General features: G+C 54.3%; 6 protein-coding genes across 6 annotated transcripts; 3 read left to right on the plus strand and 3 right to left on the minus strand.

The window, feature by feature from the left end:
• Positions 1–1939: 1939 nt before the first annotated feature.
• J7T55_007387 (uncharacterized protein) lies at positions 1940–3234 on the minus strand (the record flags this gene model as incomplete). The annotated part of the gene is made up of 3 exons (XM_053144144.1): positions 1940–2126; positions 2183–3138; positions 3202–3234. The coding sequence occupies 3 exons, from the start codon at positions 3232–3234 to the stop codon at positions 1940–1942; spliced, it is 1176 nt and encodes a 391-aa protein (XP_052993077.1).
• A 676-nt stretch (positions 3235–3910) lies between these two features.
• On the plus strand, positions 3911–5480 carry J7T55_007388 (uncharacterized protein; the record flags this gene model as incomplete). Its single annotated transcript, XM_053144145.1, has 3 exons — positions 3911–3929; positions 4009–4287; positions 4339–5480. The coding sequence occupies 3 exons, from the start codon at positions 3911–3913 to the stop codon at positions 5478–5480; spliced, it is 1440 nt and encodes a 479-aa protein (XP_052993078.1).
• A 331-nt stretch (positions 5481–5811) lies between these two features.
• Positions 5812–6756, minus strand: J7T55_007389 (uncharacterized protein; the record flags this gene model as incomplete). The annotated part of the gene is made up of 1 exon (XM_053144146.1): positions 5812–6756. The coding sequence occupies one exon, from the start codon at positions 6754–6756 to the stop codon at positions 5812–5814; it is 945 nt and encodes a 314-aa protein (XP_052993079.1).
• Positions 6757–8046: 1290 nt separating this feature from the next.
• Positions 8047–8979, plus strand: J7T55_007390 (uncharacterized protein; the record flags this gene model as incomplete). Its single annotated transcript, XM_053144147.1, has 3 exons — positions 8047–8220; positions 8262–8438; positions 8512–8979. 3 exons carry the CDS (start codon positions 8047–8049, stop codon positions 8977–8979), a joined length of 819 nt encoding a protein of 272 aa, XP_052993080.1.
• Positions 8980–9596: 617 nt separating this feature from the next.
• Positions 9597–10212, minus strand: J7T55_007391 (uncharacterized protein; the record flags this gene model as incomplete). The annotated part of the gene is made up of 2 exons (XM_053144148.1): positions 9597–9926; positions 9991–10212. 2 exons carry the CDS (start codon positions 10210–10212, stop codon positions 9597–9599), a joined length of 552 nt encoding a protein of 183 aa, XP_052993081.1.
• A 292-nt stretch (positions 10213–10504) lies between these two features.
• On the plus strand, positions 10505–25387 carry J7T55_007392 (ATPase; the record flags this gene model as incomplete). The annotated part of the gene is made up of 1 exon (XM_053144150.1): positions 10505–25387. One exon carries the CDS (start codon positions 10505–10507, stop codon positions 25385–25387), a length of 14883 nt encoding a protein of 4960 aa, XP_052993082.1.
• Between the last annotated feature and the right edge of the window lie 311 nt (positions 25388–25698).

Consider the following 25698-nt stretch of genomic DNA (forward strand, 5'->3'; position numbering starts at 1 on the left):
TCTGCTCAGCGCCAGCTGTAGTTTGATGTCGACTGGTGCCACGGCTGCCGGCTACCAGTCCACTCGGGCCAACAGCAGCAACTCTTGTCAAGTCTGACATGACATGAACCGCTGGCCTCGGCCACACACGAACGCACACAAGCGCACACACACACACACCCTCACATACACTTGTCACCCTGACGGCGAATGGAGGCACCTTCACTATACATCTGACGTTCTGATCTTCACGTCCGATGTTTTCTCGAGAAACCCCGCAGGCTTATGACATATGCTACGGCTGGGCGGCACCATTATGTTTTTCCAAGACGTCGGATGAAATAGCGGCGCCCCTTTTTCTTCCACCTTCCATTCTCTCTTTTCTCCTGCTTCGACCAGTACCCCCGAGGAGTTGCTGTTCGGGACAGCATGGACGTACCCGACGCACACGGGCGATACCTCTTGCTTCTATCTTTGTCCCTCGACGTAGAAGTAGAAGTGCCGGCCCGTCTGGGGTCTCGTCTCACTTACATGCATGCAGTCAGCACAGAGGCCGGATGAGGTCAGGAGCCTACGCAAACTACACAAGTACCTACATACATACAGTAGTACTTTACTTAGTCTGCTCCATGTCGCAGTGTCCGCCATCCTGAGGCAACCACATCTGCGGTCAATCGATCACTGTCAATGCTTCCAACGCTCCGGACGAGGCAAAAGCTTATTCAACGGCCTGAAAGTTAAGCCAGGCCGAGAACTTCTGGACGCTATGCATGAAATTCCATCGCATCTCGTCATTAGAATGATCGCCCTTGTCAGACGAGACGCTGCCCCCTTTTATTAGCAGCGGGAAGGAATGGCGCAGGGGTGGCTAGGGAGCGACACAGGCAGGCAGGCTGCGGCATGAAAAAAAAGTTCAGCCTCATTCAACCCTACCGAGGATCCTTCTGCCTCATTCTAGCCCGTGCAGTGGCAGCTTATTGCATCGAAACGCACCCGGGCAACCACTACACATACGCGAAGACTACCCTCGTCCCACCATAAGCAGGACGGGGCAGGACAAATCAGTCCGACTTTTCGCACAGGAGACAAATGAGGGGAAAGGCCGAAAAGAGAAAACGACAGCTATGCTACCCAAGAAAATCGGCCAAGACTGAGAGCCCACCAACACCAAACAGTTACCAACCGCGGGTCTCGAGAGGACCGACCCGAAACGGGGGGTGGGCCACGGCCTCGCCCGTCAGCACTTAGACGCACACGGCTGCTGACAATACTGAAAGTCGAGGCAGCCAAAGCAACAAAGCCTGGCCAGATGCTGTGATAAATTGCTGGACATGAAAAAATCAACGTAGACATTACCATGTGCAGCTACATGCTCCAGTCGGGTCGTCTCTCGGCCCAGCAAAGGCTGACACGGAGGCGGGCCGTAACCAATCGCCTGGGCTCGCGCGCATAGACGTTGTGTGGCCTCTTTGTGGCGTGGGTGATCTTTTGCCCTCTCTAAGTGAAACAGACAAGGGCAAAAATGTGCACAACTGTTTTCCTTTTGTCGTCTCCCCACGGAGAATCCCCCCCTACCCCAAAATACAAGAAGTCGCACGACTGCGGGATCGAAACATGGACGCGTCCGTGGAATTGGCCGAGATCAATCTGTTCGGAATTGTGGGTGCAAAGCACGTCCATTACAACAGACACATGACCGCCCGCAATGGCCCCTCCGCCGATGCATAGTAACGGCTGTTGCTGTTGAAGGAATTCGGCCCCCTCCTCTGCAGTTGCCACAATCGCATATCACGAGGGTGGTTTAAGCGATCACCATCCTGAGCAGTGCTGCAAAATAGATCTTGGACTCCTTATATGCTATGCCATGCCCCTCTCAGCCTGATTCACAGTGTCTAGAAAGAACTCGGACAATCAATACACCAGCCACGTAGTACATTCAAACACGCTCTTGACCTTCCCATCAATGGTGGTGGCCGAACTGGGTCAATAGAGGCAGTAGCATGCCGCCGACTGTCGCCAATGTGTCCCGCATTTGCGGCCGGCTCGGTTTCCTTTGCGCACCACTGTCTGCGTAACCATTCATCGCCGAGTGATGTTCGTGAGATTGGGCTGCAGAGTCCTCTTGCATCGCATGCATGGCAACGTATCTATTTCACGGTCGTTAGTCTTGTGACTGTTCGTAAGCTCCCAGGAAACAACTTACAAAAAAGTGCCACCGGAGAAGAGAAGTAGCATGCCAGTCCACCACTGGCCCGCCGGGCCCTCCATGTTCCCCCCACCAAGTATCGAAACGAGAATGTATGTGCCCAGGGCCCCGACTGGCGCTGCCAGGCTGAAGGCGACGAGGTGGCCCCTAGCTGCCCGCTTCGACAGCCCCTGCTTGAGCAATATGGACGTCAGGCCGAATGCCGCGGGCGCCTTGTGGATCATGATCGCGATGAAGATTATGAGGCCCAGCTTCATGTCGCTCGTCGTCGCCGACGCCCCCATCGCGATGCCGTCCGCCGCGGCGTGGATCACCAGCCCCGTAGTGGTGGCCAGGCTCCTGGACTGCCTGGGAGTCGGGGCGAAAGAGCCCAGGAACCCTTCGGCCTCCTCGTCGACGTCGCCGTTCACGCTTGCCGAGCCCAGGTTGTCCAGGCTGATGTGTCTGGTTGCCGGGGTCGAATTCAACCCGTCTGTCGCATGCTGGGGTATTCTGTCGATGAGGAACATGAGGATGAAGCCCAACATCAGAGAAAGTCCAATGTAGAATGTCGGAAACCCATCGTCTTCCGAGTGCGCATCCTCTTTTGGAGCCTCAACTGCTGGCTCGCTCTCTGGAGGCGGCGCGTCGTCCCGTTCTCCAACTGCCCTGCGCAGGAGCGGCGCAATGTCATCTCGTAAAGCCTCTCGCACTTCTACTACGGGTACGTCTCGTGGTATAGTGAGCTCAGGTGCTTGACGGCGGCCGAAAATCAGCGATCGGGCGTCGTGCGGCGCCGATGCAGGCTTGGCCGTGGACGCAACGGCCTCGACCCCTTCCGGTATTATTACTATCAGCGATGTGCCAACTAGTATTCCTACTCCTATGCTCGATATCAGGCGTAGTTGTGACTGGCTTAATGTCATCGAAAGGGGGAGTGCGCCGGCGAGGAAGGACGCGAGCGCCATCACCACCTGCAGAAAGCTAATCAGCTGTCATGTTCGAGGCATCACACATCAGGGGTTGCGCTTGCTCACACTCAGCACAAGGAGAAGGAACAGCCCGCCCATCTTTGCTTTCTGTATCTAACCAAATGCACAATTCATCGGCGAAGGACTCGATTGAACAGATTTGGGCGAAGGGGTTGGAGGATTTCCTTCCGCCGGGGCAAAAAGTTGTTGAGATGGTTTCACACAGGTTCCCTAGTCTTTCCTGTGCCGTCTCCAAATTCGTAGGCTCCCTTGCGCCAGAATTGGCCTCCAGGTGTCGGCTTTGCCAGTAGTATTGAGCTCGCCGATGTAGGTGCCAGTAGTTTCCCGAGCGCAAGATAAAGATGATTGTGTTCGTGTAAAAACAGCAGCTAGCATCGCTTGAAAGACGCGCAATATTTACTGGGCCCTGCCTCAATGGACTTGGGAAGTTGTCCAGACGCTTGCTGCGTAAACCTGGCGATCCAAGCTCCCCCTGCAAGAACCCCTGCCGCCCTCAAGTTAGCGCCTTCTTGTCGCCTGCGGCTACCAAACTTTACGGCAGGCCCCACCACTTTAAGCTGCGCGTCTCAACTAGGCGCAAACGCGACTTTACATCTCCACGCGCATCTCGCAGCTTTTGAGACGACAATTGAATCTTTGACGGGCTGAGCGGCCAAAACTTGACTTGCGTCCAGTCTTTTGTCGTCCAGGATTGCGAAACTGAAGTCGCGAAATTAACAGCTTCTCAGACAATCGCGACACCTAACTTCTCACGATGGCCGAGGACGACGAATGTAAGTCGCGTCGCATCTTCTTCCATGTTGCGCATTCGTTCGCTTCTACCTAGGCTTCCCACTAACCTTGAATCGATAGGGACTACCAAGGCGAACGATGTCTTCAACATCTCTCTCGTCACCAAGTCAGACCAGCCTCCTCCAAAGACTATCGAAAGCTTCCAACCAAAATGGACGTACCCGATTTACGAAGAGGAGGAGATTTATGGCTACCAGGGACTGAAGATCAACCTTCGATACAATGCATCCGACATGCGCCCACATTTCTCGTACACGAAAGCCAAGGAGGTCCCAGCAGATGTGGCTGACAAGGATCAAACTGAAATCAAGGAGTCAATCGAAAGGTTTCTTCCAGAGGGTAAGCTGACCATCATCTCTTGGGTACTGTTAAGAGGCTAAAACGCCACAGTCGCCTTTGCGAGGAAGGCAGACTTCGAGACGTACGTTCAGAACACACCGGACGACTGGAAGCCACCAGGGACTCTCATCTCGACATCTGAAGGCAAGGACGAGACATACGAGATCTGGAAGGGCAGTCTCGCCGACCCGGCTGTCTTGCAGTTGGTGAAGAGAATCCAAGTGCTGGTGTCTCTGTTCATCGAGGGAGGCACGCCAATTCATACCGAGAGCACCGACGAGTACGAGCAGGATCCTCTTGAACGGTGGACTGTTTTCTTCCTGTACCAGAAGCGCCCTGTGACAAGCAAGCCCGGCCAGTTCTCGTACGTCTTCGCCGGCTACTCGACCGTCTACCGACTCTACGCTCTGCAGCCACAAAATGCCAGTACCAATCTAACCACTGGTGACTTTGAGCTCCCGGCACAGAATGCGTTCACGGATTTCCCCTGCCGTTCAAGGATATCTCAGTTCATCATCCTGCCGCCTTTCAGTAAGAAGGGTAACGGCATGCGGCTATACCGACAGATCTACAAGACCCTGCTTGACGATGAGAAGACGTTCGAGATCACTGTCGAAGACCCCAACGAAGATTTCGACGTTGTGAGAGACATGGCAGATCTTTCATATCTACGAGAGCAGGACGACTTCAAACAGGCAGTCCAAATCAATACCAACGTCGAGATCCCGAAGAAAGGCACTCTACCGAAGGATATTGTGGACAAGAAGGCTCTTGAGGCGCTGCGAACTAAGTACAAGATCGCTTCTCGACAGTTTAATCGGCTCATAGAGTTGAACTGCTTCTTCAAGTTGCCCGACTCCGTCCGCCCAAGTCTTGATATAGACGCTGCAGGCTCCAGGAGCAGGAAATCCACGAAAGCCGAGGATCATGAGTACAGCTTGTGGAAGCTGTTGACGAAGTCTCGGATCTATGCGCAGAATCGGGAGATATTGAGCCAATTGGAGCCTGATGAGCGCATAGCTAAGCTGGACGAGACGGTGTTTGCCGTAGAGCTCGAGTACGCGTTGCTGCTGGCGCGGTTCAAGACGAGGCAGGCCTTACAGGCAGAGGAGAAGTCGGCCGGCAAGAAGAGAAAGTTGGGTGATGATGAAGAGTCACCGAGCGGCAAGAAGCCGAAGACCGAGGATGCCTGAGTGGCTTTTAGCAAGCTGGATGGATGTTTGATGGGATCAGAAAATATCTTTAATTTTCAGTGACCTCTCTCGAACGCCGTTATGGGTGGTACTGTACAGATAGCATAGCCTGGAAGAGGGTGCGGATAATTATCTAGGTTGGTTCCACGTTCTTGGGGAATTGAGGTGTTGCTCTTCCTAGGATGAAGAGCTACGATGCAAATACCAATTATTATGATCAGCTTTGATTTGCTCGATTTATCCTACATGACAATCTATTCTCCCTTCTATTGTTTTGCAGCAGTGAACGCGTGACGCAAATACTTTGACCTACAACGCCATGCTGAAATCCTCAATGCTCGTAACCATTCAACCTCGTCCCGTTGACACCCTGGGCTCCTTGTCCCAGCCTACTAGCGACAGTTGCCGCCTCCCTCACAGCTCTTGACACCGTGCCGCGGACGCCGCCCTCCTCCAGCACCAAGAGTCCGCCAATGGAACAACCACCCGGCGTGCCGACCTTGTCGCGCAACAAGGCAGGATGCTCGCCATTCAGCACCAGGCCTGCAGCACCCTTCATCGACTGCGCAGCCATCCGCTGCGCTTCCGCCCTTGGCAGGCCCATAGCCACCGCCCCATCGATCGCAGCCTCCAACATCAACGCGAAGAACGCAGGGCCCGAGCCGCACAGCGCGGTCGCGGCGTCCATGTTCGCCGAAGGAAGGTACACGACCTCGCCGATGCGGCGGAAGATCCAGGTGACGAGCTGCATGGTCGCGACCGGGATGGGGGTGTCGTCGTCGTTCGCAATGACGGTCATGGACTCGCGGATGAGGCTGGCGGTATTCGGCAGGGCGCGGACGATCCGGCAGCGGCCGTCCTCCTCCGGGTCGCGGTCGGGCACGGCGCCGTGCAGGTGGCGCTCGATCTGCTCGACGGTCACGCCGGCGCAGACGCTGATGAGCAGCTTGCCGTGCAGGGCCTTGGCCATGCCCGGCTCCGTGAGGATGTCCTTGACCATGGAGGGCTTGCACGCCAGCAGCACCACCTCGGACTGCTGCGCGCTGGCCACGTTGAGGCCCTGGACCACCTTCACCGCCGAGGTGTGCTCCCACAGGGCGGCCTTGACCTTCTTGGCTGTCTCCGGGCGCCGCACGCAGGCGATGAAGCGGCTGGGGAGGCGCTGGGGGAGCGGCTCTGCTGGGGTTGAGTGTCCTGAGGAGGGAGTCTGGAGTGGTTTAGGGGCCTCAAGTTCTACCAGCGAGTTGAGGATGCCAGAAAGAATGGCAATGCCCATTGTACCTGGCGTTGGGTGAGTATAAAATGTGCATGTTGAGGGTGATGTTTAGAGACTCACCACACCCGAGGACGCAGAGAGTAAGGTCATCGTGATGCCCAATAGTCCTCATGGACGTATATGAAGAATTGCGAGACGCCAAAGTGATCATACTCATGTTGGGCATTGCTTGACAAGGTCACTTGACAAGGTAAACGAGGAAGAGAGTGTTGGTATGATAGGAAATGTTGACTTCAACAGAGCGAGATGTTCTTGGCGATGGGCCTCTCGAGGAAGATCCAAGATGTCCAGGTGACTGATTCAGAATTTATCTGGACGGCCTCGTCGGATCCGAGCCTGACGACTCCTTTCTGCAACCCGGCAGATGCCCATTACGACTTTCATTGCCATCCCCTTTTATGCGGTTTCTAAAGATATTAACTCGGGTGAACATCGCCTTTGGGCGCGCTGAAAATCCCGATAGCGGGCCTCGAGCGAGGGCACAGGGGTGACTGTAGCGCCCACACCGCCTGGCCCGATGAGCCTAGCACCTGTGGAGCGCCTGCAAGGTCCCTTCTAAGGTTCGTTCCTCACGAGGAAAGTGGGCGTGTTGGGTTCGTGACTGCCCGGTTACTGTACAGCAAAGTACCTACCTAAGTCTAATAATTCTAGCGGCAATAGCCAGCCGCCACCCCCGAGCAATGTTTTCCCAGTGTTAGACTTCGGCCCCCCACCTTTGAACTTCAGGTCTCTAAGCATCCACTCACACGCCCCGCCATCACATAATCATATACAGCAGACATGGATTGTGAGCCTCAATACAATCATCAAAACATTGTACGGGGCTTTTCATCTGTGGCTGCTGAAATCTCACGACTCGACAATCATCACTTTGCCCAACAGCTCAATCACTTCATTGATCGACTTGATCAGATCCAAACTTCTCTGAGTAGAGTTGAGACCAGCCTGACTTCTGGGGGAAACAATCAAATTCGGTTGAGGAACTGCCTGGAACAGGCTTCAGACGCTCCTCTATTACCACTGAAAAACGTCCAGACTGGACAGTTTCTCCAAAACTGCCCGGGTACAGTTGCTGAAATCAACCGACTCACTGGAGCTCAAGCAACTTCACTACTCGAAGGTCTCCAAGTACCTGTACCGGCTGGTTTACAAGCGAAGAGGGAAGCAGTTCGAGCTCAATTTCTTTAGCATCGGTCAAACAACAAGATCTCCAAGACAACGACTTTCTTTGACAATCAGACATTCGAAGCACTTCAGGATTGCGTTGGGGGAGAACACTCAGTTCTTAAAATGGCGGACCCATTTGAAGTTCGCATGAAATTCTCACATCAACTTCAGCATCTCAACGCCTCGGTCACATCAGCGCAAAAGGCCGCCCAGTATGCTCTTAGGTACAAGGAACTGGGAGAGGACTTGCACTCATGCATACTGGAGCAAATCGAGCGGGTTCGGAATTCATCTCCCGTAAGCAATAGCAAAGGTCACTCGGCTAACAATTCACACAGACTAACATGAACACCCGAGCCAACATTATGTACTTCATTGAGCACTTCCTCGAGATGGCACAGAAGGATGGCCATGTGGACTACATCCGCTTCTTACAGAGAGACATCATAAGAGTTGTTGATGCCGTCGCGCCCGACGACGGCTCTGGTGCGGCTAACGTCAAAGTCGTCAGAAGGGTACGCAATGCCATCCCGCGCTGATGTAGCATCGGTGTCCCACCTCTCGATTTGTACTGAACAAATATCGCAGGTCCTTCAAGGCCTGCAGTCCAAAGACTTCCTCCAACCACAGACCGTGACAGAGATCAACGAGGTGCTCAAAGAGCGGGAAACCTCCAATATGGACATCGTCATGTCCAGCCCTGTTAACAGCACGAACCCTGGACTAGGCGACATGCCGCCTTCACAGACGATCCCAAAGCCCGGTAGCACGCCCCGGCCGCCCCGGCCCGACAAGAAGCAGATCGAGCAGCGCATCGAGGAGGACCGCGAGCGGCATAAGCGGTTGCGCGAGAGCATATGGGCCGTGCCCACCGAGCCCGCGGACGCCGAGATGTGGAAGATGTGGGAGGAGACGAGCGACCTCGGCGACGACGATCTACTCATGGCCAAGGAGGAGGAGGAGGAGCGCCAGAGGTGTGTCAGGGACAGCTGCTCCCATCAGAGAGACGAGGCCGCCAGAGAGAGGAATGGGCAGACGAATGGGAGACATGCGTGATGGGAACCTTGTATCAATCATGGGCGTGGAAGCCGGATGGGCTTGGCATACGAATCACGATATTTGCCTCTGACTACCAAAAGATACCCTATTAATCATTGACTCATGGACTGTTCTCGGTGCCGCCTTGTCCTGTGAAACAGATCGAATTAACAGACCCCTTGGACTGATCCTGTCTTCATGTAAATATTCTTCGGTCTTTCCTTTCTAGTAGTATGACATCCAGTGGGATAGCCTCCAGTGGCGCAGCCTACCTCGTTGCTGCAACTCCTTGCCTTTCCCGCTAGCACATGTGTGTTATTGAATGATCTAATCTCATGGCTTACTCTTTCAAGTATACATGAGATAGACAGAAACCGCCAGAGACGTTGCGTGCAATTGGTCCTCTGAAGTCAAGTGTCGAGTGTTTGAGCTGGGCTTTGGTAGTTGATCCTGGTAGCAGTACTCCCATCATTGAGACGAGGGAGGGCATACAGGAGAGGGATGTCATATTGCTTCCATCTACCTGTATATGTTGTTACACGTACATTTTTACATGTGAATGTTTGATTCAACCCAACCATGGGCTGCATAGCCACACCTTTTCCTCCTGTTTTCGCTTTCTTTGTACCCGTCTTCTACTCCATCTGGACGGTGGCGCCCAGCTCCTTCAGCGTCGCCACGATCTTCTCGGCCTCGTCCTTCGGTACGGAGTCTTTCATCAACTTGGGCGCGCTCTCCACGAACTTCTTGGAGTCCACCAGACTTAAACCCAGCAGGTTCTTGATCTCCTTGATGACCTTGGGCTTCGACGCCGTCTCGAACGCCATGAGCTTCACGCTGAACAGCGTCTTCTCCTGGGCCGCTGGGGCCTCCTCCTCGGCCTCTGCAGCTGCAGCTGCTGGTGCCGCTGCAGCGGGTGCCGCGGCGAAGCCGCCAACGGGTAGGTCTGGGATGTTGAGTCGCGACTGTTGAGGGAGCTGATCAGCTTCTTGCCCTCGCCCTCGTGGCGTTAAGAAGTTTCGCGCTTACCTTCAGGCTTGTGACCAGGTCTGCAGTCTCCAGGAGGGTCAATTGGCTGATCTGGTCCACAATACCGGCGATCTTGGGGTTCGTAGGTGCGGCCGCGGCGTCGGTCGATTGGTAGCGTCGCGATATCCTTTGCTGGGCGAGGACGCCAGTGCTTCGGATGGTGGAGGTGGAGCGGAGCTGACGAGCGCAGCATTGAGCCGCGTACCTGCAGGAAAGAGACATGGCGGGCAGTATGTGTGAGAGAGAACCTCTGAATAGCGGAGGAGGGGCCAGTCAGTCGAGCTCTGGTGCTGAGATGCGCGCGGTGATGATGTCCAAAGATTTCGCACGAGGCTTGAAGCTGCTTTAGGTAAGCATGTGGGTCCCGCGCTTGAGTGGACCGCCCGCGTCCAAGGCACTGCAGGGGTAGGAATCATCCCTGTAAAAAAGTTACTGCAGTCAACGCAGAGGACCGACGAAAAAAAGATCATCACTGTTGCCTCAACCGACAAAACTTCCGGATATCTCGCCAACCATGGCGAAGTTCGATGTGAGCTTGCAGAGGGCCTCTCTGCTCAGCGACGCGACCACAGTGGCGCAATTACCGCCCGAGTTGCTGCACATCATCCGTGATCAAACCCCGACCAACCTTCTGGACGCTGTCTCTCAGGCGGCGCTCATACCTCGACTTACAGGTCGCATATTCCCCCATTTTGAGCCGGTCTTTGCAGATATCTGCGCTCGATGGGTCCTCAACACTCCGCACGGCAGCTGCGACGATGATATACTTGCATCATTTGCTAGAGTGTTACCATTTTCTCCGCAGCTTTCTGTTTTCCTAGAAGGTTATCTCAAAACCATCGCACTGCGGAGCCAACCGTCACAAGGGCGCGGCACTACGCGCCTCGATCTCACCGAGTCTTCGCAGTCACTAGGCCCAGATGCATTCCTACGGAGGCTTCTGGCAGTATGGCGCCTCCTCAATTTCGATCGCAAGGCTTTCTCGTCTTTGGTGTTGCCGTCTGATGTCCAAGACCTCTTCTCACACTCATACGCCCCTGTCAGATATCTAGCAATACGAATCTTCTGTCTCCTTTTGAGAGCATCCGATCAGAGGCTTGAAGCTCTCGTTCGGCATCACATACCTGAGAATGAGTCCCTGACTGGTGACTTTGACGGCAAGCCTATAGACTACGCATTTTTGTCATTATTTGAGCATGCTCGTGCCAAGGGCATACAGAAGCAGATTGTCGCCGTCAAAGAACAAGTCCATTCATTTGCCCCTTCACACATACCACCTCAAAACCTAACCAGCTTGGTCGTCCACTATGGGAGCACTGTACTTCCCCGGCCGCGCGGTCCGCCAAAGCGGGAGTCTTCCCTCATTGCCACCCCGACAACCCTTCGGAATCTTGAGAGCCTTGCAAAGCTTCTGCAGCAGGCAGGTCCCATACTTCTCCATGGCTCTTCAGGTGCTGGTAAAACGGCCTCGGCTCTGGAGCTGGCGCGAGAGCTCGGCATGGACACAAGCCTGGTCACACTGCACCTAAACGAGCAGACTGACGCCAAAATGCTTATCGGCCTATACACCACCGGGACGAAGCCCGGGTCCTTCGAGTGGAGACCTGGTATCTTGACCACGGCAGTCAGGGAAGGGAGATGGGTTCTGATAGAAGACCTCGACCGCGCGCCAACAGAGGTCATGAGCACACTCCTTCCTCTTATTGAAAGGGGCGAGCTCCTCATTCCGAACCGTGGTGAAACGATAAAAGCGCCTAGTAGCTTCCGCATTTTGGCTACGGTGAGGACACACAAGGGAATGGACGGCCAGGAAAATATTCCTACCTTGCTTGGGTTGCGGTTTTGGAACTTGTTGCCGGTGCAAAATATGGTGCAAGATGAGCTCCAGACAGTTATGCACGAGAAGTATCCTCTGCTGAGCAAGTTCGTGTCAGACCCGATTCTCAAGGTTTACGAACGCGTATGTCTCCTCCTGAGCAGCTCAGGACTCATCCCGGGTGTGTCATCGGCGTCGGAACGTCCGACTAGCTCAAGAGATCTGTTCAAGTGGTGCCGGCGTCTCGAGAGGATCGTTGCATCAGCAGGCGCGAAGACAGGCAAAGAACCAATCACCGAGACGGCATACGACGGCATGTTCATGGAGGCGATCGACTGCTTTGCAAGCGGCATCAAGGATTCTCGAGTGCGAGACAAGCTGATAATTCACATCGGCGAGTTGATGGGCAGGTCGAGCCAGCGCGTGGAGCACCACCTCAGCTCCCACATTCCCCGTCTGGCGGAAACCGAGACACACCTGACTGTGGGACGATCAATCTTGCGCAAAACGAGACGACCGGATCGCGTGACGAAATCGAAGAGGCCGTTTGCGCCCACCACACACGCCAGACGGTTGCTGGAGCAGATCGCTGTGGCAGTGAGCTTGAAGGAGCCGGTCTTGCTTGTGGGAGAAACCGGTATAGGCAAGACCACCGTGGTACAACAGCTTGCTGAAAGCCTTGGCCACAGGTTGGTAGCCGTGAATCTTTCACAGCAGAGTGAAGTTGGCGACCTCTTAGGCGGCTTTAAGCCCATCAACGTGCGCAACCTGGCTGTGCCTTTGAAGGAGGAATTTGAGGACTTATTTGCCTCAACCGGCATCTCAGAGGAGAAGAACCAGAAGTATCTAAAGTCGATCAACAAGAGCATTGCGAAGGGAAAATGGTCAGACGCCGCGAAGCTCTGGAGCCAGGCGCCAAAGATTTTCGAAGAGATCCTCAGAATGAAGGTTGCTGAAGACAAAACCCGGGACAAGACGCGTGATGCCGATGGTCAACCTGCGAAGAGGCGAAAGACTGGTTCGACGAGACTGGAGACACTGCTGGAGCTCAAGCCTCGTTGGGAGAAGTTTTCAAAGAATTTGGAGCAGTTCGCGATCCAACTCTCAGGGGGGTCGGGAGCGTTCGCGTTCGCGTTCATCGAGGGCAACATCGTCAAGGCCGTCAGGAACGGAGACTGGGTGCTTCTAGACGAGATCAATTTGGCATCACCGGACACGTTAGAAAGCGTAGCGGATCTACTGCAATCAGGACCAGACGCGACGCCTTCGATACTTCTCTCGGAGACAGGCGAGATCGAGAGAATCCAGGCCCACCCCAACTTCAGAATTTTTGGAGCAATGAATCCAGCAACTGACGTTGGCAAACGAGACTTGCCCCAAGGCCTCAGATCGAGATTCACCGAGCTGTACGTCTCTAGCCCGGACAAAGACTTCAAGGATCTCGTGACTATCATAAAGTCTTACCTGAACGGCCAAAACTCTCAGACTGATCAAGCAGCCGACAAAGTTGCCAACCTCTACATGCGTATCAAGGAGCTTGCTGAGGCAAAGGCGCTTGTGGATGGCGCAAATGAAGTCCCACATTTCAGCTTGCGTACTTTGACTCGAGTGTTGACATATGTCAATGATGTCGCGCCGTTCTATGGACTTGAGAGATCTCTTTACGAGGGTTTCTGTATGGGCTTCTTGACACTGTTAAGTCGGGCATCCGAGACACAGGTCATGCCTTTGATTGTACAGTACTTGCTTGGTAAGGATCCCAATCGTCTTCTGTCAAGACCACCCAAGTATCCAAGCGACGGGCGTGAATACGTCAAGTTCACGGACACAGACAACAGCCGGGTCTATTGGCTGCTCAAGGGAGCTCAACCCCCGCAGGAACGGGCGGACTACATTAGGACACCATATGTTGAGCGAAATTTGCTAAACCTGGTGCGAGCGACCTCCACCAGGCGATTCCCCATCCTCATTCAGGGACCAACGTCAGCAGGAAAAACGAGTATGATCGAATACCTCGCCGAGTATAGCGGCAACAAATTCGTAAGAATCAACAATCACGAACATACCGATCTGCAAGAGTATTTGGGCACATATGTATCAGGCTCAGATGGCAAGTTGAAGTTCCAGGAGGGCCTGCTCGTCCAGGCTATGCGTCAGGGACACTGGATTGTCCTTGATGAGCTGAACTTGGCACCAACCGACATTCTTGAAGCGCTCAATCGTCTACTTGACGACAATCGCGAACTTTTGATCCCGGAGACTCAAGAAATCGTCCGTCCTCATGAGAGTTTCATGCTCTTTGCAACGCAGAACCCCCCAGGACTCTACGGTGGTCGTAAGGTCCTCTCAAGAGCTTTCCGTAACCGCTTCCTCGAGCTGCACTACGACGACATTCCCGAGGACGAGTTGGAACACATTTTGCAGAAGCGGAGCATCAACACGGCGCCTTCCGACTGCAAGAGAATCGTCTCGGTTTACAAGGAGCTTTCCCGCCTGCGGCAAACTAGCCGAGTCTTCGAACAGAAAGACAGTTTCGCAACGCTAAGAGACCTCTTCAGGTGGGCTCTTCGGGATGCCGACACACGCGAAGATATTGCGAACAATGGCTTCATGCTTCTGGCAGAGCGTGTCCGGGACGATGAGGAACGAGACGCGGTACGGCAGGTCATCGAGACGGTTTTCAAGGTGAAGATCGACCCCGACCAGCTGTACAAAGAGAGATTCACTCAGGCCATGCGACGGGCCGGTCTAAACGATAACAAGCAGGGCGTTGTGTGGACCAATGCCATGCGCAGACTGTATATATTAGTCTCACAGGCTCTGCGGAATAACGAGCCGGTCCTCCTGGTTGGTGAGACTGGATGTGGAAAGACGACCATCTGTCAGTTGCTTGCCGAATCTCTTGGCAAAGAGCTGCACATCGTCAATGCGCACCAGAACACCGAGACGGGTGATTTGATCGGCTCGCAGAGACCAGTCCGGAACCGCGGCGCGATCGCTGAAGCTTTGAAGCAAAGTCTCGTGGAAGCGTTTGAATCTTTGGCACAGCTTTCTCACGGTAGCATTGATGACCTGTTGGCACGGTACCACGCGCTCTCCTCAGACGACAGGAGTCGAGTTCCTGAAGTTATTCAGGAGAAAGTGCTTGCCAACGAGATCAGGAGTAAGGCGCTGTTCGAATGGTCCGACGGCAGTCTCGTTCATGCTATGAAAGAGGCGCATTTCTTTCTACTGGATGAAATTTCCCTGGCAGACGATTCCGTGCTGGAAAGACTGAACTCGGTGCTTGAGCCGGGTCGAAGCCTTTTGCTAGCTGAGAAAGGCACTGACAAGTCTTTCGTGCGCGCTGCGGACGGCTTCCAATTCTTCGCAACGATGAACCCTGGCGGCGACTTTGGCAAGAAAGAGCTCTCGCCCGCGTTGAGAAACAGATTCACAGAGATTTGGGTGCCGCCTTTGTCAAATAGGCAAGACATCTTGGACATCGTGGTTGATAAACTCGAGCCCCCGTTCAAGCCCCTTGCAAGTGTCATTGTGGATTTCTCATACTGGTTTGGCAAGACGTGCCGCTCGTCAACAGCGACTGCCTTCTCCATTCGTGATATTCTGGTTTGGGTAAACTTTGTCAACCATGCCGAGAGCATGCAGCCTGCCATGGCCCTGTTGCACGGAGCAGCCACTGTGTTCATTGACACTCTTGGTGCGAACCCCTCGGCTCTGCTCTCACTGGATCCAAAGACCATGGATGAGCAAAGACAGAAGTGTTTGGACAAGCTGAATGAGCTCCTTGGAGATGGCATCGATGTCAGTGCCGTTTACAGGAATGAGCCACAGCTAGCAATCGGCACAGACTTTGTCCAGATTGGTGGATTCTCTGTCGCTCGGATGCCTAGCGGCAAGGACGATTCTGCTTTCGCATTCGATGCCCCTACTACCAAGATGAATCTAATGCGAGTTATCCGTGCCCTTGCCGTCAATAAGCCTGTCCTTCTTGAGGGTAATCCGGGCGTAGGCAAGACGACACTCGTCAGCGCCCTGGCTCAGGCATGCGGACGGCCACTCACTCGAATCAACCTTTCAGACCAGACGGACTTGATGGACCTCTTTGGTACCGACGTTCCCGTCGAAGGCGCGGAGGCCGGCAATTTTGCATGGAGGGACGCCCCCTTTCTCCAAGCAATGCAAAAAGGCGAGTGGGTTCTACTGGATGAGATGAACCTCGCCTCCCAATCTGTCCTCGAGGGCTTGAACGCCTGTCTCGATCACCGAGGAGAGGTATATGTTTCTGAACTAGATCAGGTCTTCAAGTGCCACCCAGACTTCAAGCTCTTTGCCGCCCAGAACCCGCACTCGCAGGGCGGTGGCCGAAAAGGCCTGCCTAGCTCCTTTGTCAACCGTTTCATCGTGGTCTACGCCGACGTGTTCACTGAGCAGGATCTCATGCTCATTGCCGGGAAGAGGTATCCAAATGTGCCTGCGGGTATCATTCAGAAGATGATCAGATTCGTGTCAGCTCTGGATTATGAGACCTCCATTCGCAAGTCCTTCGGGTCTCACGGCTCTCCTTGGGAGTTCAATCTGCGAGACTCCCTTCGATGGTTGGAACTTCTAGCTTCGGACGACAGACTGCTTGCTTCAGCGCAGGCCTCGGACTTCTTGGACATTATTGTCACGCAGCGTTTCCGCTCTGCGACTGACAGGGAGTACATTGCACAGTTGTTCACAGGCGCTTTTGAAGCACCGCCTCAACCACACAGTCTGTATCACAGCCTCACCTCGGCAATCTGTCAGGTCGGACTGGCCCTGCTGGATCGCAACCCACTGCTTCAGCCGAGCCGGTTCCCTAGCATGAACGCTGTGCCACGGCTCGCGGAGATCGAGTCTCTCCTGATCTGTGTCAAACAAAACTTGCCGTGCATTCTTGTCGGTCCTTCTGGAAGCGGAAAGTCATCACTCCTTAACCATGTAGCTGCGTCTGTCGGAAAAGAGTTGATCGTCTTCCCTCTGAATGCGGACGTCGATGCTATGGATCTCGTCGGCGGATTCGAGCAGGCGGATCCCTTGAGGGAGCTCCATGCCAGCCTGGACGAACTCCAAGATGCGCTTTTGGAGTTCGCCTTGTCGCTGCTGCCTCAAAACTCATCACAAAATGCCGTCAATCTAATCAGCCTTCTTGACGAGCGTCGCGGAGACCATGGTCTTTCAGAGATCACTGTCTGCATAGAGGCACTGGCCTCAGAGGTACCCGCCGACTCTTTGCTGGGCCAACGCCTTACACAGGCACACCAGATGCTGAATTCTCCAAGAACACTGGCTAATCCGAGATTTGAGTGGCTCGACGGAGTCATTGTCCGCGCCATGGAAGCAGGCAAGTGGCTCGTCCTCGACAATGCCAACCTGTGCAGCGCGTCTGTCCTCGACAGGCTGAACTCCCTGCTTGAGCGGCCCAACGGGTTCTTGAGCATCAATGAGCACACCGGTCCAGATGGCGAGCCAAGAATCATCAAGCCTCACTCCGACTTCCGGATCTTTCTGACTATGGATCCGTGCTATGGCGAGCTGTCTCGTGCCATGCGAAATCGTTCCATCGAGATTTATCTGGAAGAGTCGCAGATGAAGTGTGACCGCTACATTTCGAGCATAACGCCAATTGAGTCTTCAATGCGGAGATACGGTCATGCTACGCATGTGAGCACTGAGGCTTCAATGAATGGGGCGCTTGAAGTCACACGGTTGGCCCTTGACAACCTCAGTCTTGGAGATGCCTCGCTTCTAGCGAAATATGAGAAAGCCCTCGCCAACGGTTTAGGTCCTCTGCAAGATGCAGCAGTTCCTGAAGTCGGCTCCGATGTATCAGCACTCGTGTCATACGTGCAGTCGCCAAAGGCTGCATCGACAAGACAAGCCGTCCTTGAATTGTACGCGGCTGTGTCAAACGAAGTATCAGGGAAGGAAACACTGACGCCTACGCAACCTCTTCACACACTGCACAATGGACCCATGGCCAGCCTTACGGACAAACATTCACCCAAGGCTGCAGAGTGGCTTGCATTTTGTTACGAAGTGATCTTGGAGATCCAACACGCTCAGCAAGCGATGCAATCACAAATTCGGACTCTTGACAGGAGCAAGCCCTCGACTCTGAACCGTCTGCAGCGATCGCTTGTATCCGGCCAAGTCGCTACTGTGGCAAAGGATTCGACCGTCAACGTGGCAGGGTTCCTAAGCTCCATCATTCAACTTTTAGAGAGATACATCGAGTCCAGTCTCCAGCATTCAGAGTCCAGTACGGATATCAAGCCAGCGCTGCGTGCGCTTCTTCACTACTGGTGGAGGACGTTCCATTTTGTCACTGGTGCTTCATTTGAGGAGGCAAAGTTCCAGGCCCATCTCAAACAAGGCATTGACGCACTCGAGTCTACCGCAGCCAATTTCAATGGCCAGCGAGGACTGCAGATTCTCACAGATGTCCTTGATAACATCCAAGATGCTTTCACTGTTGGCTTCAAGCTCACTACAGGGTTGAGCATGGAGACGCTCTGGACCCTTCTCAGACCAGCTCCCGTCACTGACCAGGCCACTTTCTTGGCCATTCGCGAGATGGAAAAGCTGGCAATCCGCTTCGATGCCATCAGGTGGAGGTCTAATGCTAGTGTCGCAGATCTCAGCGAGGCCATTTCATCCCTCGCCGAGGCCTACAGCGTTGTGCGCAAAAATGCTGTTGCAGCCGCCGACCTTCTACACGTCTTACAGGGAGAAATCGAGCGCCTTGAGGCCAATGCCAACGATGCCCGCGAGGTCACTCCATTCTTCGAACACGAATTCGAGACGTTGAGGCAAGCATTGACTGTTCATCGAGCGTCGCGCCAATCTCCTGTCTTCGTGGACTTGCAAGACGTCGTCGTACTGTCCAACATACCGACCCTCTCACAGATGCGACTTCAGAGCTGGACCAATGCTCAGCGACTTCTTCATTGCATGGAATATGTTCTCGTTCAATCTTCGGATTCCCACCCATGGAACGGCCAGCTTATGTCAAGGCTCATTAATCAGTATGATTCAACGGCTTCTGCCGGTCTCTTTGCCCTCCAGTCGCTTGAAATAGAGCTGCCAGCCATGGGCAAACTTCTTGCAGGTTCCTCGGAAGCCGTCTCGGCAGACTCCATTGGCTGCCTGAACCAAATCCTCTGGCACTTGATGCGGGAAGTCGTTGGTTCTCACGACCCGCTCCTCCTTCAGGATTTTGTGTCCCTGTTCGAACTTTTGTCACAGAAACTCGCACCAAGGTCGGTGAGGATTGAGCGAGGCGGCTTGGTCTTCGAACTACCGAGCGATGGAGCCTCTGGACAGTTCAGATGCCCAGAGCACAGTTTGATCATATTCAGGCAGCACTTCATACCCGCAGTAGTTGCTCTGGTGGCGTCCGAGAAATCCATATCTCAGAAGAGTGCCTTCGCTGCTGTGGCGTGGGTGCACTTCGCCATCGGATGCATCATACTCTACGTTCCAGACAAGATATTCGATCCCTACTTGCGGGCCCAGACTGAACGGAATTCTCACGAGGAGCTCTTGACCAACCTGAGGCGCAAATGGCAAGCTCTCTGCGCTTTCGAAGCGAGCTTCACGGGTCAGGCGTCAAATCTGCGTGCTGAACTGTTGCGTGAGGAGATCGAGATCTTGGGTGAGCCGCCGGCCGCTGCGATTACTATTTACCGTCCATCTAGCGTCGACTTGGCCCGACTTCAGGGAGAGTTCAACAACGTTCTGAATGCCGTTGTCAAGAGCGACGTCGCATCCGCGTTCTTCGAGTACCTGGCTGTCGGGACCGAAGGCAAGGCGCAGGAAGTGCAGCTTGTCAAAGAAAACGTTCTGCACCTCATTGAACGCCTTTCCAGTCGCTTCCAAGTCTATGAGGACTTGACGATGCCTTTGGTGACGATTCTACGCTGTCTACAACTTGGACTTTCATTGGGCACTGTGTCTGGTGCTGGACAGCGATCAGATACCAGCTCGCTTCTCGGAGTCACGCCCATGCTAGGGGGATCACTTTGGAGTAATGCCACTCAACTCCCTCATCAAAGCTTGGAGTTTCTGTCGTACGTTGGTCTTTGGGTCAGTGTGAATGGAATCGAAAGCCTTGATGTTACTCTACGGCAGCTCGTATTCCAATCCGTTCACTACTTCTATGAAGAGTGGAGCAAGAAGCTCGACGCCGATAAGAGGCAGGAAGCTGCGAGGAACAGCCTGTATAGGTACAAGGGCGGCGTTGATGAAGAGGAGGAGGCCGATCAGCAAGACTTTAACGAGCTGTTCCCTGATTATGAGATGGAGGCTGAAGATCATGCCGCCACAAAGATTCCAGGCCAAGCTTCCAGAAACTTGTCGCTGAGGTTGGCAGAGCGGCACGAAAGGATTTTCCTCACGCCTCAGGATACCCAACAGAGTATGGTCAACTTCTGCAAAGCCGTCGCCCGCAAAATCTCGGGCGAAGCTACGCAGTCCCCTCTGGACGCCCAGAAGGACCGAGCTCTCCTACCTGGTGCACTGCTCGTCTTGGACGAGAAGACGGACAACTTCACATCCAGCACTACTTCTGCTGGCTACAACTTCTACACAAGTGCCAATCTTTTTGAGTCTCGCAAACTCGTGAACCTGGTTCACGGCATCCAAATGCGCTTTAGGGAGCTCCAGCACGTGGATGAGATCGCGCACTTACAGCCTCTTGCCGACGTCCTGGGCGCCTGCGAACATGTCCTCGAGCTGAGTCATTCGGACCCTCTTGCAAAGATCATCCCTCGCGTCGAGAAGCTTGTTGCGTTCGTCTACGAATGGCAGCATGGTGGTTGGGCCAGTCATATCTATGGTGCTTTGAACCTCTACAATAGACTGACAGAGACTGTCGTCAGCTGGCGTCGCCTGGAACTCGCAACCTGGGCCAAGCTGTTCGATATGGAGGTCGAAAAATGCCAAACTGATGCGAAGTCTTGGTGGTTCGTGGCTTATCACGCTGTCATTGCCATTCCCATGACAAAGATGGATTTGGGACAGGACTTGAGAGACTACACAGTGCAACTGGTATCTGACCTCGAGATGTTCTTCTCAGAGGCTGTTCTGGGCGAATTCCAGACACGTCTTGGGTTGCTTCGCCAGCTGAGCAAACAACTTGGGCTCCTGGTCCTGGACTATGCACCACTCCAGCTCATCCACAATGCAGTGCTGAACTTCATTTCCATGTACCGCCGCTATGAGAGCAAGGTGGCAGAAGCAACTCAAAAGGGCAGGGCATCGGTCGAGAAGGCAATGAAGGATGTTCTAATGCTCGCCAGCTGGAAGGACACCAACATTGTGGCTCTGCGGGAGAGTGCCCGCAAATCTCATCAGAAGCTCTTCAAACTTGTCAGGAAATTCCGGGCTGTCCTCGGTCAGCCTATGAGATCCATCATCGACCAAGGCCTTCCCGACGAGAGTCATGTAAGCAGCAACGTAACGAAGAGCGATTATCCAGCGGTTCCCAAGCCGGATGACGCTGCTGCTTCGATGTGCCGAGAGTTGATTCCTGGTTGGCTTGACGATGCTCACGCCAGGCGCCTCTCCAAAGCTGGGAAGATTATCAGCATCATGTCAAAGGCGTCCCAATTACCTGAGTCCACGATAAATGCAGCGGAAGTTATTAGCACTTTCTTGTCTGACACCATGTCTGCCATGGCTTCATTGAAGCAGGAGACCCCGGCTTTCCTGAACGACGAAAATAAGGAACAAGTCAAGCATCTCAAGACTAGAAAAACTCGTCTGTTCGAAGACACGATCAAGGCAATCCGGACCATGGGCTTCACTCGTAACCTCAACGAAGCTCATCTGCGCAATCAAAAGCAATTGGCAGCTGTGTTGGCCAAGTTGGAGAACCTACCTTCGGGTGGTGACTCAAGCCTGGCAGAAACGGAGTACTATTTCCTCAAGGTTCTGGATCTGGCCCCGCAAGTGAGGAACTCCTTGCACGACCACAATGGCGATCTCACAAACGAAACCGTCCGACGAAGTACCGGTTACATGGAAGGCATCATTCATGTGCTCATTCAACAACGCTCTTGCCTAGCCGACAGTGCCAACACGCTAGCTACTGTGGATGCTGCTATATCCAACCTTCAATCTCTCATTATCTCCAATCAGTCTGAGAACCTGGTCACAAAACGGGCAACGTCAAACCATAGCCAGCTTCTGCGTTGGCTCATTCCTGTGCTGAACTTGGGTCTCCATCTCATCGAGGTACACGGCACACTCGGTAAGGTTGCCAATGGTCCAGTTCGGTCCGCGCTCGAAGACTGGCTTGCGAGATTCACAAAACTTCAATCTCGGTTTGAGGCATGCCAAAGATTGTCTGAGGGTCTCGACTCAGATACCCGATCGCAATTACGAGAGCAGCTGCAGGAGAAGCTGGACGACTTCGAGGCAACCTTGCAGTTGCTTGAGTCTGAGCGGCCTGATCTTGGCTTCATCTTTGAGCAGCTTCAGATTTGGACCACTGTCACAGTCAGCGACCAGCAGGCTGTCACAACAAACGAAGACGCCACTGTGTTTGTCAGTGAGACCTTGAACCTGTCAAAGAAGGTCCTCGATGCTGTGCAAAAATTGCAAAAGGCAGCTGCGTCCATACCAACATCGACAGAAGACGCATCGTGGCTTCTGCAGTACAATGACACCCTCGCAAATATGCTCAAGTCTCTGCACATGAGGACAATAGTTGATAGCATCAGTGACTCCGTTGCCCGCCTGGACAACCTGAGACTGGACGATCCTACTGTCAGGAATGCTGCGTTTTCTCTTCTTGCCGTCACGCTGCCGTTGTTACAGCAATACTCCAACATATGCCGCACGACCGTCACAGACTTGACCAATGTGCACTGCGCCAGCTCTAAGATGGCGCTCAACCTCGGCAAGGCATTCGTGGAGATTGCTTCCAGGGGCTTCTGTACTCCGCAGGAGAAGTCTGACGAAACCTCAGGAGACTCAGGCAAGCTCGAAAGCGGGACAGGCCTCGGCGATGGCGAGGGCGCTGAGGATATCAGCAAAGACATTCAACCAGATGAAGATCTCTCCGAGCTGGCGCAGGAGCCTAACAAGGAAAAAGATGGCGAGATCGAAGACCAGGAAGATGCGGTTGACATGGGCCAAGATGACATGGAGGGCGAGATGGGTAGCGCAGCTGGTGATGACGAGGACGAGCAAGGCAACAAAGATGGCGAGGATGAGGAAGACAAGGAGGAAATGGACGAGGAAACTGGCGATGTGGACGATCTCGACCCCACCGCAGTCGACGAAAAGATGTGGGATGGAGACGGCGACGACGCGGACAAGGACCAGCAAGGAGACGACACAAAGGGTCAGAAGAACGAAGATGAGCAGGTCGCTGCCAAGGACGCGCCCGAGAGCAAAGATGCGCAGCAGCAAGAGGAACCCGAGCAGGGAAAACCCGAGCAAGAAGTGGAAGAGGAGGAAGAGGCAGGCCCAGAGCAAGATGACGCCGGCGCGCAGGAGGAGTTGAACAGGCAAGATCAGAACGTCGAAGAAAACGAGGCATTGGCACTACCAGAAGACATGGATATCGATGGCAGCGACGACAATGAATCAGCAATTTCTGACGACGATTTGGACAACTTGTCGGATGTCCCGCAAGACACCGAGGAGGAAGCCAAGAAAGAGGGAGACGCCGAGAGTGTCGACGACAATGAAGGCGAGCAGGGCGAGATGAATCAGGACGATATGGAACAGGAGATCGACAGCGAAAATCCAGATGAGGACATGACGGGCGACAATGCCGAGATGGAAGAGAAGGAGCCGGAGCCCGAGGAGCAAGGTGCAGACGACTCTGGCGAGAAGGACGAGACAAAGCCGCCGTTGGACCCCAACGACAACTCCCATACGAATCCAGACAACGCTGCCCCGAGCGATGTCAAGAGCGGCGCTGGGCTGGACCAAAATGACATGGACAACGGGCAAGAGGATGATAACTCTCAAGCCAAAGCGGCACAACGCGAGAGCGGCGAGATGGGTCAGAACACGGACGATCAGCAGACCGCCGCCGGGAACGAGGGGGCGATGTCCAGGCAAAATGAGGACCAGAACCGCTCTGATGAATCCAACAAGCCCGACGATTCAGCGCAGTCGCAGCCGTTCAAGAAGCTTGGAGATGCCCTCGAGAGGTGGTACAGACAAAACCAAGACATCAAAGACTCCATGGATGAGAACCAGGAAGCGCGTCAACAAGACGATTCAGATATGGCTCAAAAGGAGCTCCAACATCTACAGAACGATGATGATGCCCCTGACGCCCAAGCCCTTGGTACGGCTGCCGAGGACGAAGTCCAGCCCATCGACGAATCCATGGCCATTGACGAGGACAAGCAAGACGACCAGAGCCGATTAATGCCTCAGCAAGACAACAACATCGACGACAACATGGACGTTGACGATGAGGTAGACGGTGCCGAACAAGAAGAGTCCAAAAACCAAGATATGCCTGAGCGCGACGAGTCTCGAAGCGGCGTCGCGACCAGACGCGGCGCCTTCGACCGTGAGCGATCCGAGTCTCCCACCAGGACAAACCAAGTGGAAGAGCAAGAGGACGAAACTATCGAAGAAACGTCCACGCAACTGGACAGCACGCACCTCAGCGACTCGGACCGCCCGCTGCGAGACTACCAGCAGGCCCTTGAGACCTGGACGGCACTCCAAACCAAGACGCACCCGCTCTCCCTCGCGCTGACATCCCAACTGCGGCTCATCCTGACGCCCTCGCAGAGTACCAAGCTGTCAGGTTCGTACCGCACGGGCAAGAGGCTCAATATCAAGAAGATCATCCCGTACATCGCGTCGAGCTACAAGCGCGACAAGATCTGGATGCGGCGTGCAGTGCCAACCAAACGCACGTACCAGATCCTGCTGTGCGTGGACGACTCGCAGTCGATGGGCCACACGACGGCGGGCGCCATGGCGCTCGAGTCGCTGGTGATGGTGTCGCGGGCGCTGGCGATGCTCGAGGCCGGGCAGGTGGGCGTGGTGGGGTTCGGCGCGGACGTGTTCACGGCGCACGAGCTGGCCGCGCCGCTGCTCTCGTCGCACGACGCGGGGGCCCGCGTCCTGCAGAACTTCACGTTCGCGCAGGACCGCACCGACGTCGCGCTGCTGATCCGCCGCACGCTGGACCAGCTGCGCGCGGCGCGCGCCACCGGCTCGGGCGGCCGCGGCGGCGACGACCTCTGGCAGCTGGCGCTGATCCTGTCGGACGGGCTGACGCCGTCAGACTCGCACGAGCGCATCCGCCGGATGCTGCGCGAGGCGCTCGAGGAGCGCGTCATGGTCGTCTTCATCATCATGGACGACAGCTCCACCCGCAAGGGCGACAGCGTCCTACAGCTGGGCAAGGCCAAGTTCGTCCGGCAGGCCGACGGTATCAGCGAGGTCGTCATCGAGAGGTACCTAGATACCTTCCCCTTCCAGTACTACCTCATCGTGCACAACCTGGAGGAGTTGCCGGGCGCTCTGGCGGGGCTGCTGAGGACGTGGTTTGCGGAGGTTAATTCATAAATAGGGTGTTTCCTTGCATTGTAATGAGGTATTTGCATGTAGATAGGTGTTAGGTGATTATAACTGGAGTTTGGGAGGGAAAATAGAGTGCTTTTTATTATAAAACCCATTTTCAAAGCAATACTGCAGTTCTGAAAGGCTCTTAAGTTTGAAGCCACCAATGCTCAAAGTAAACAACGTCGCGAAACTATAAATACTGCACGATGAGATCAGATTAGTGAGAGCTCACTGAAAGACTATCCGGTTCTAGGTGACAGTCAAGTATGTGACAAAACCATGTTCACTGGGCACGAAATGATCAAAGAGAGTCT

This window comes from Diaporthe amygdali (assembly GCF_026229845.1).
Source record: "Diaporthe amygdali strain CAA958 chromosome Unknown NODE_16_length_960263_cov_65_539585, whole genome shotgun sequence".
Classification (NCBI taxonomy): domain Eukaryota; kingdom Fungi; phylum Ascomycota; class Sordariomycetes; order Diaporthales; family Diaporthaceae; genus Diaporthe; species Diaporthe amygdali.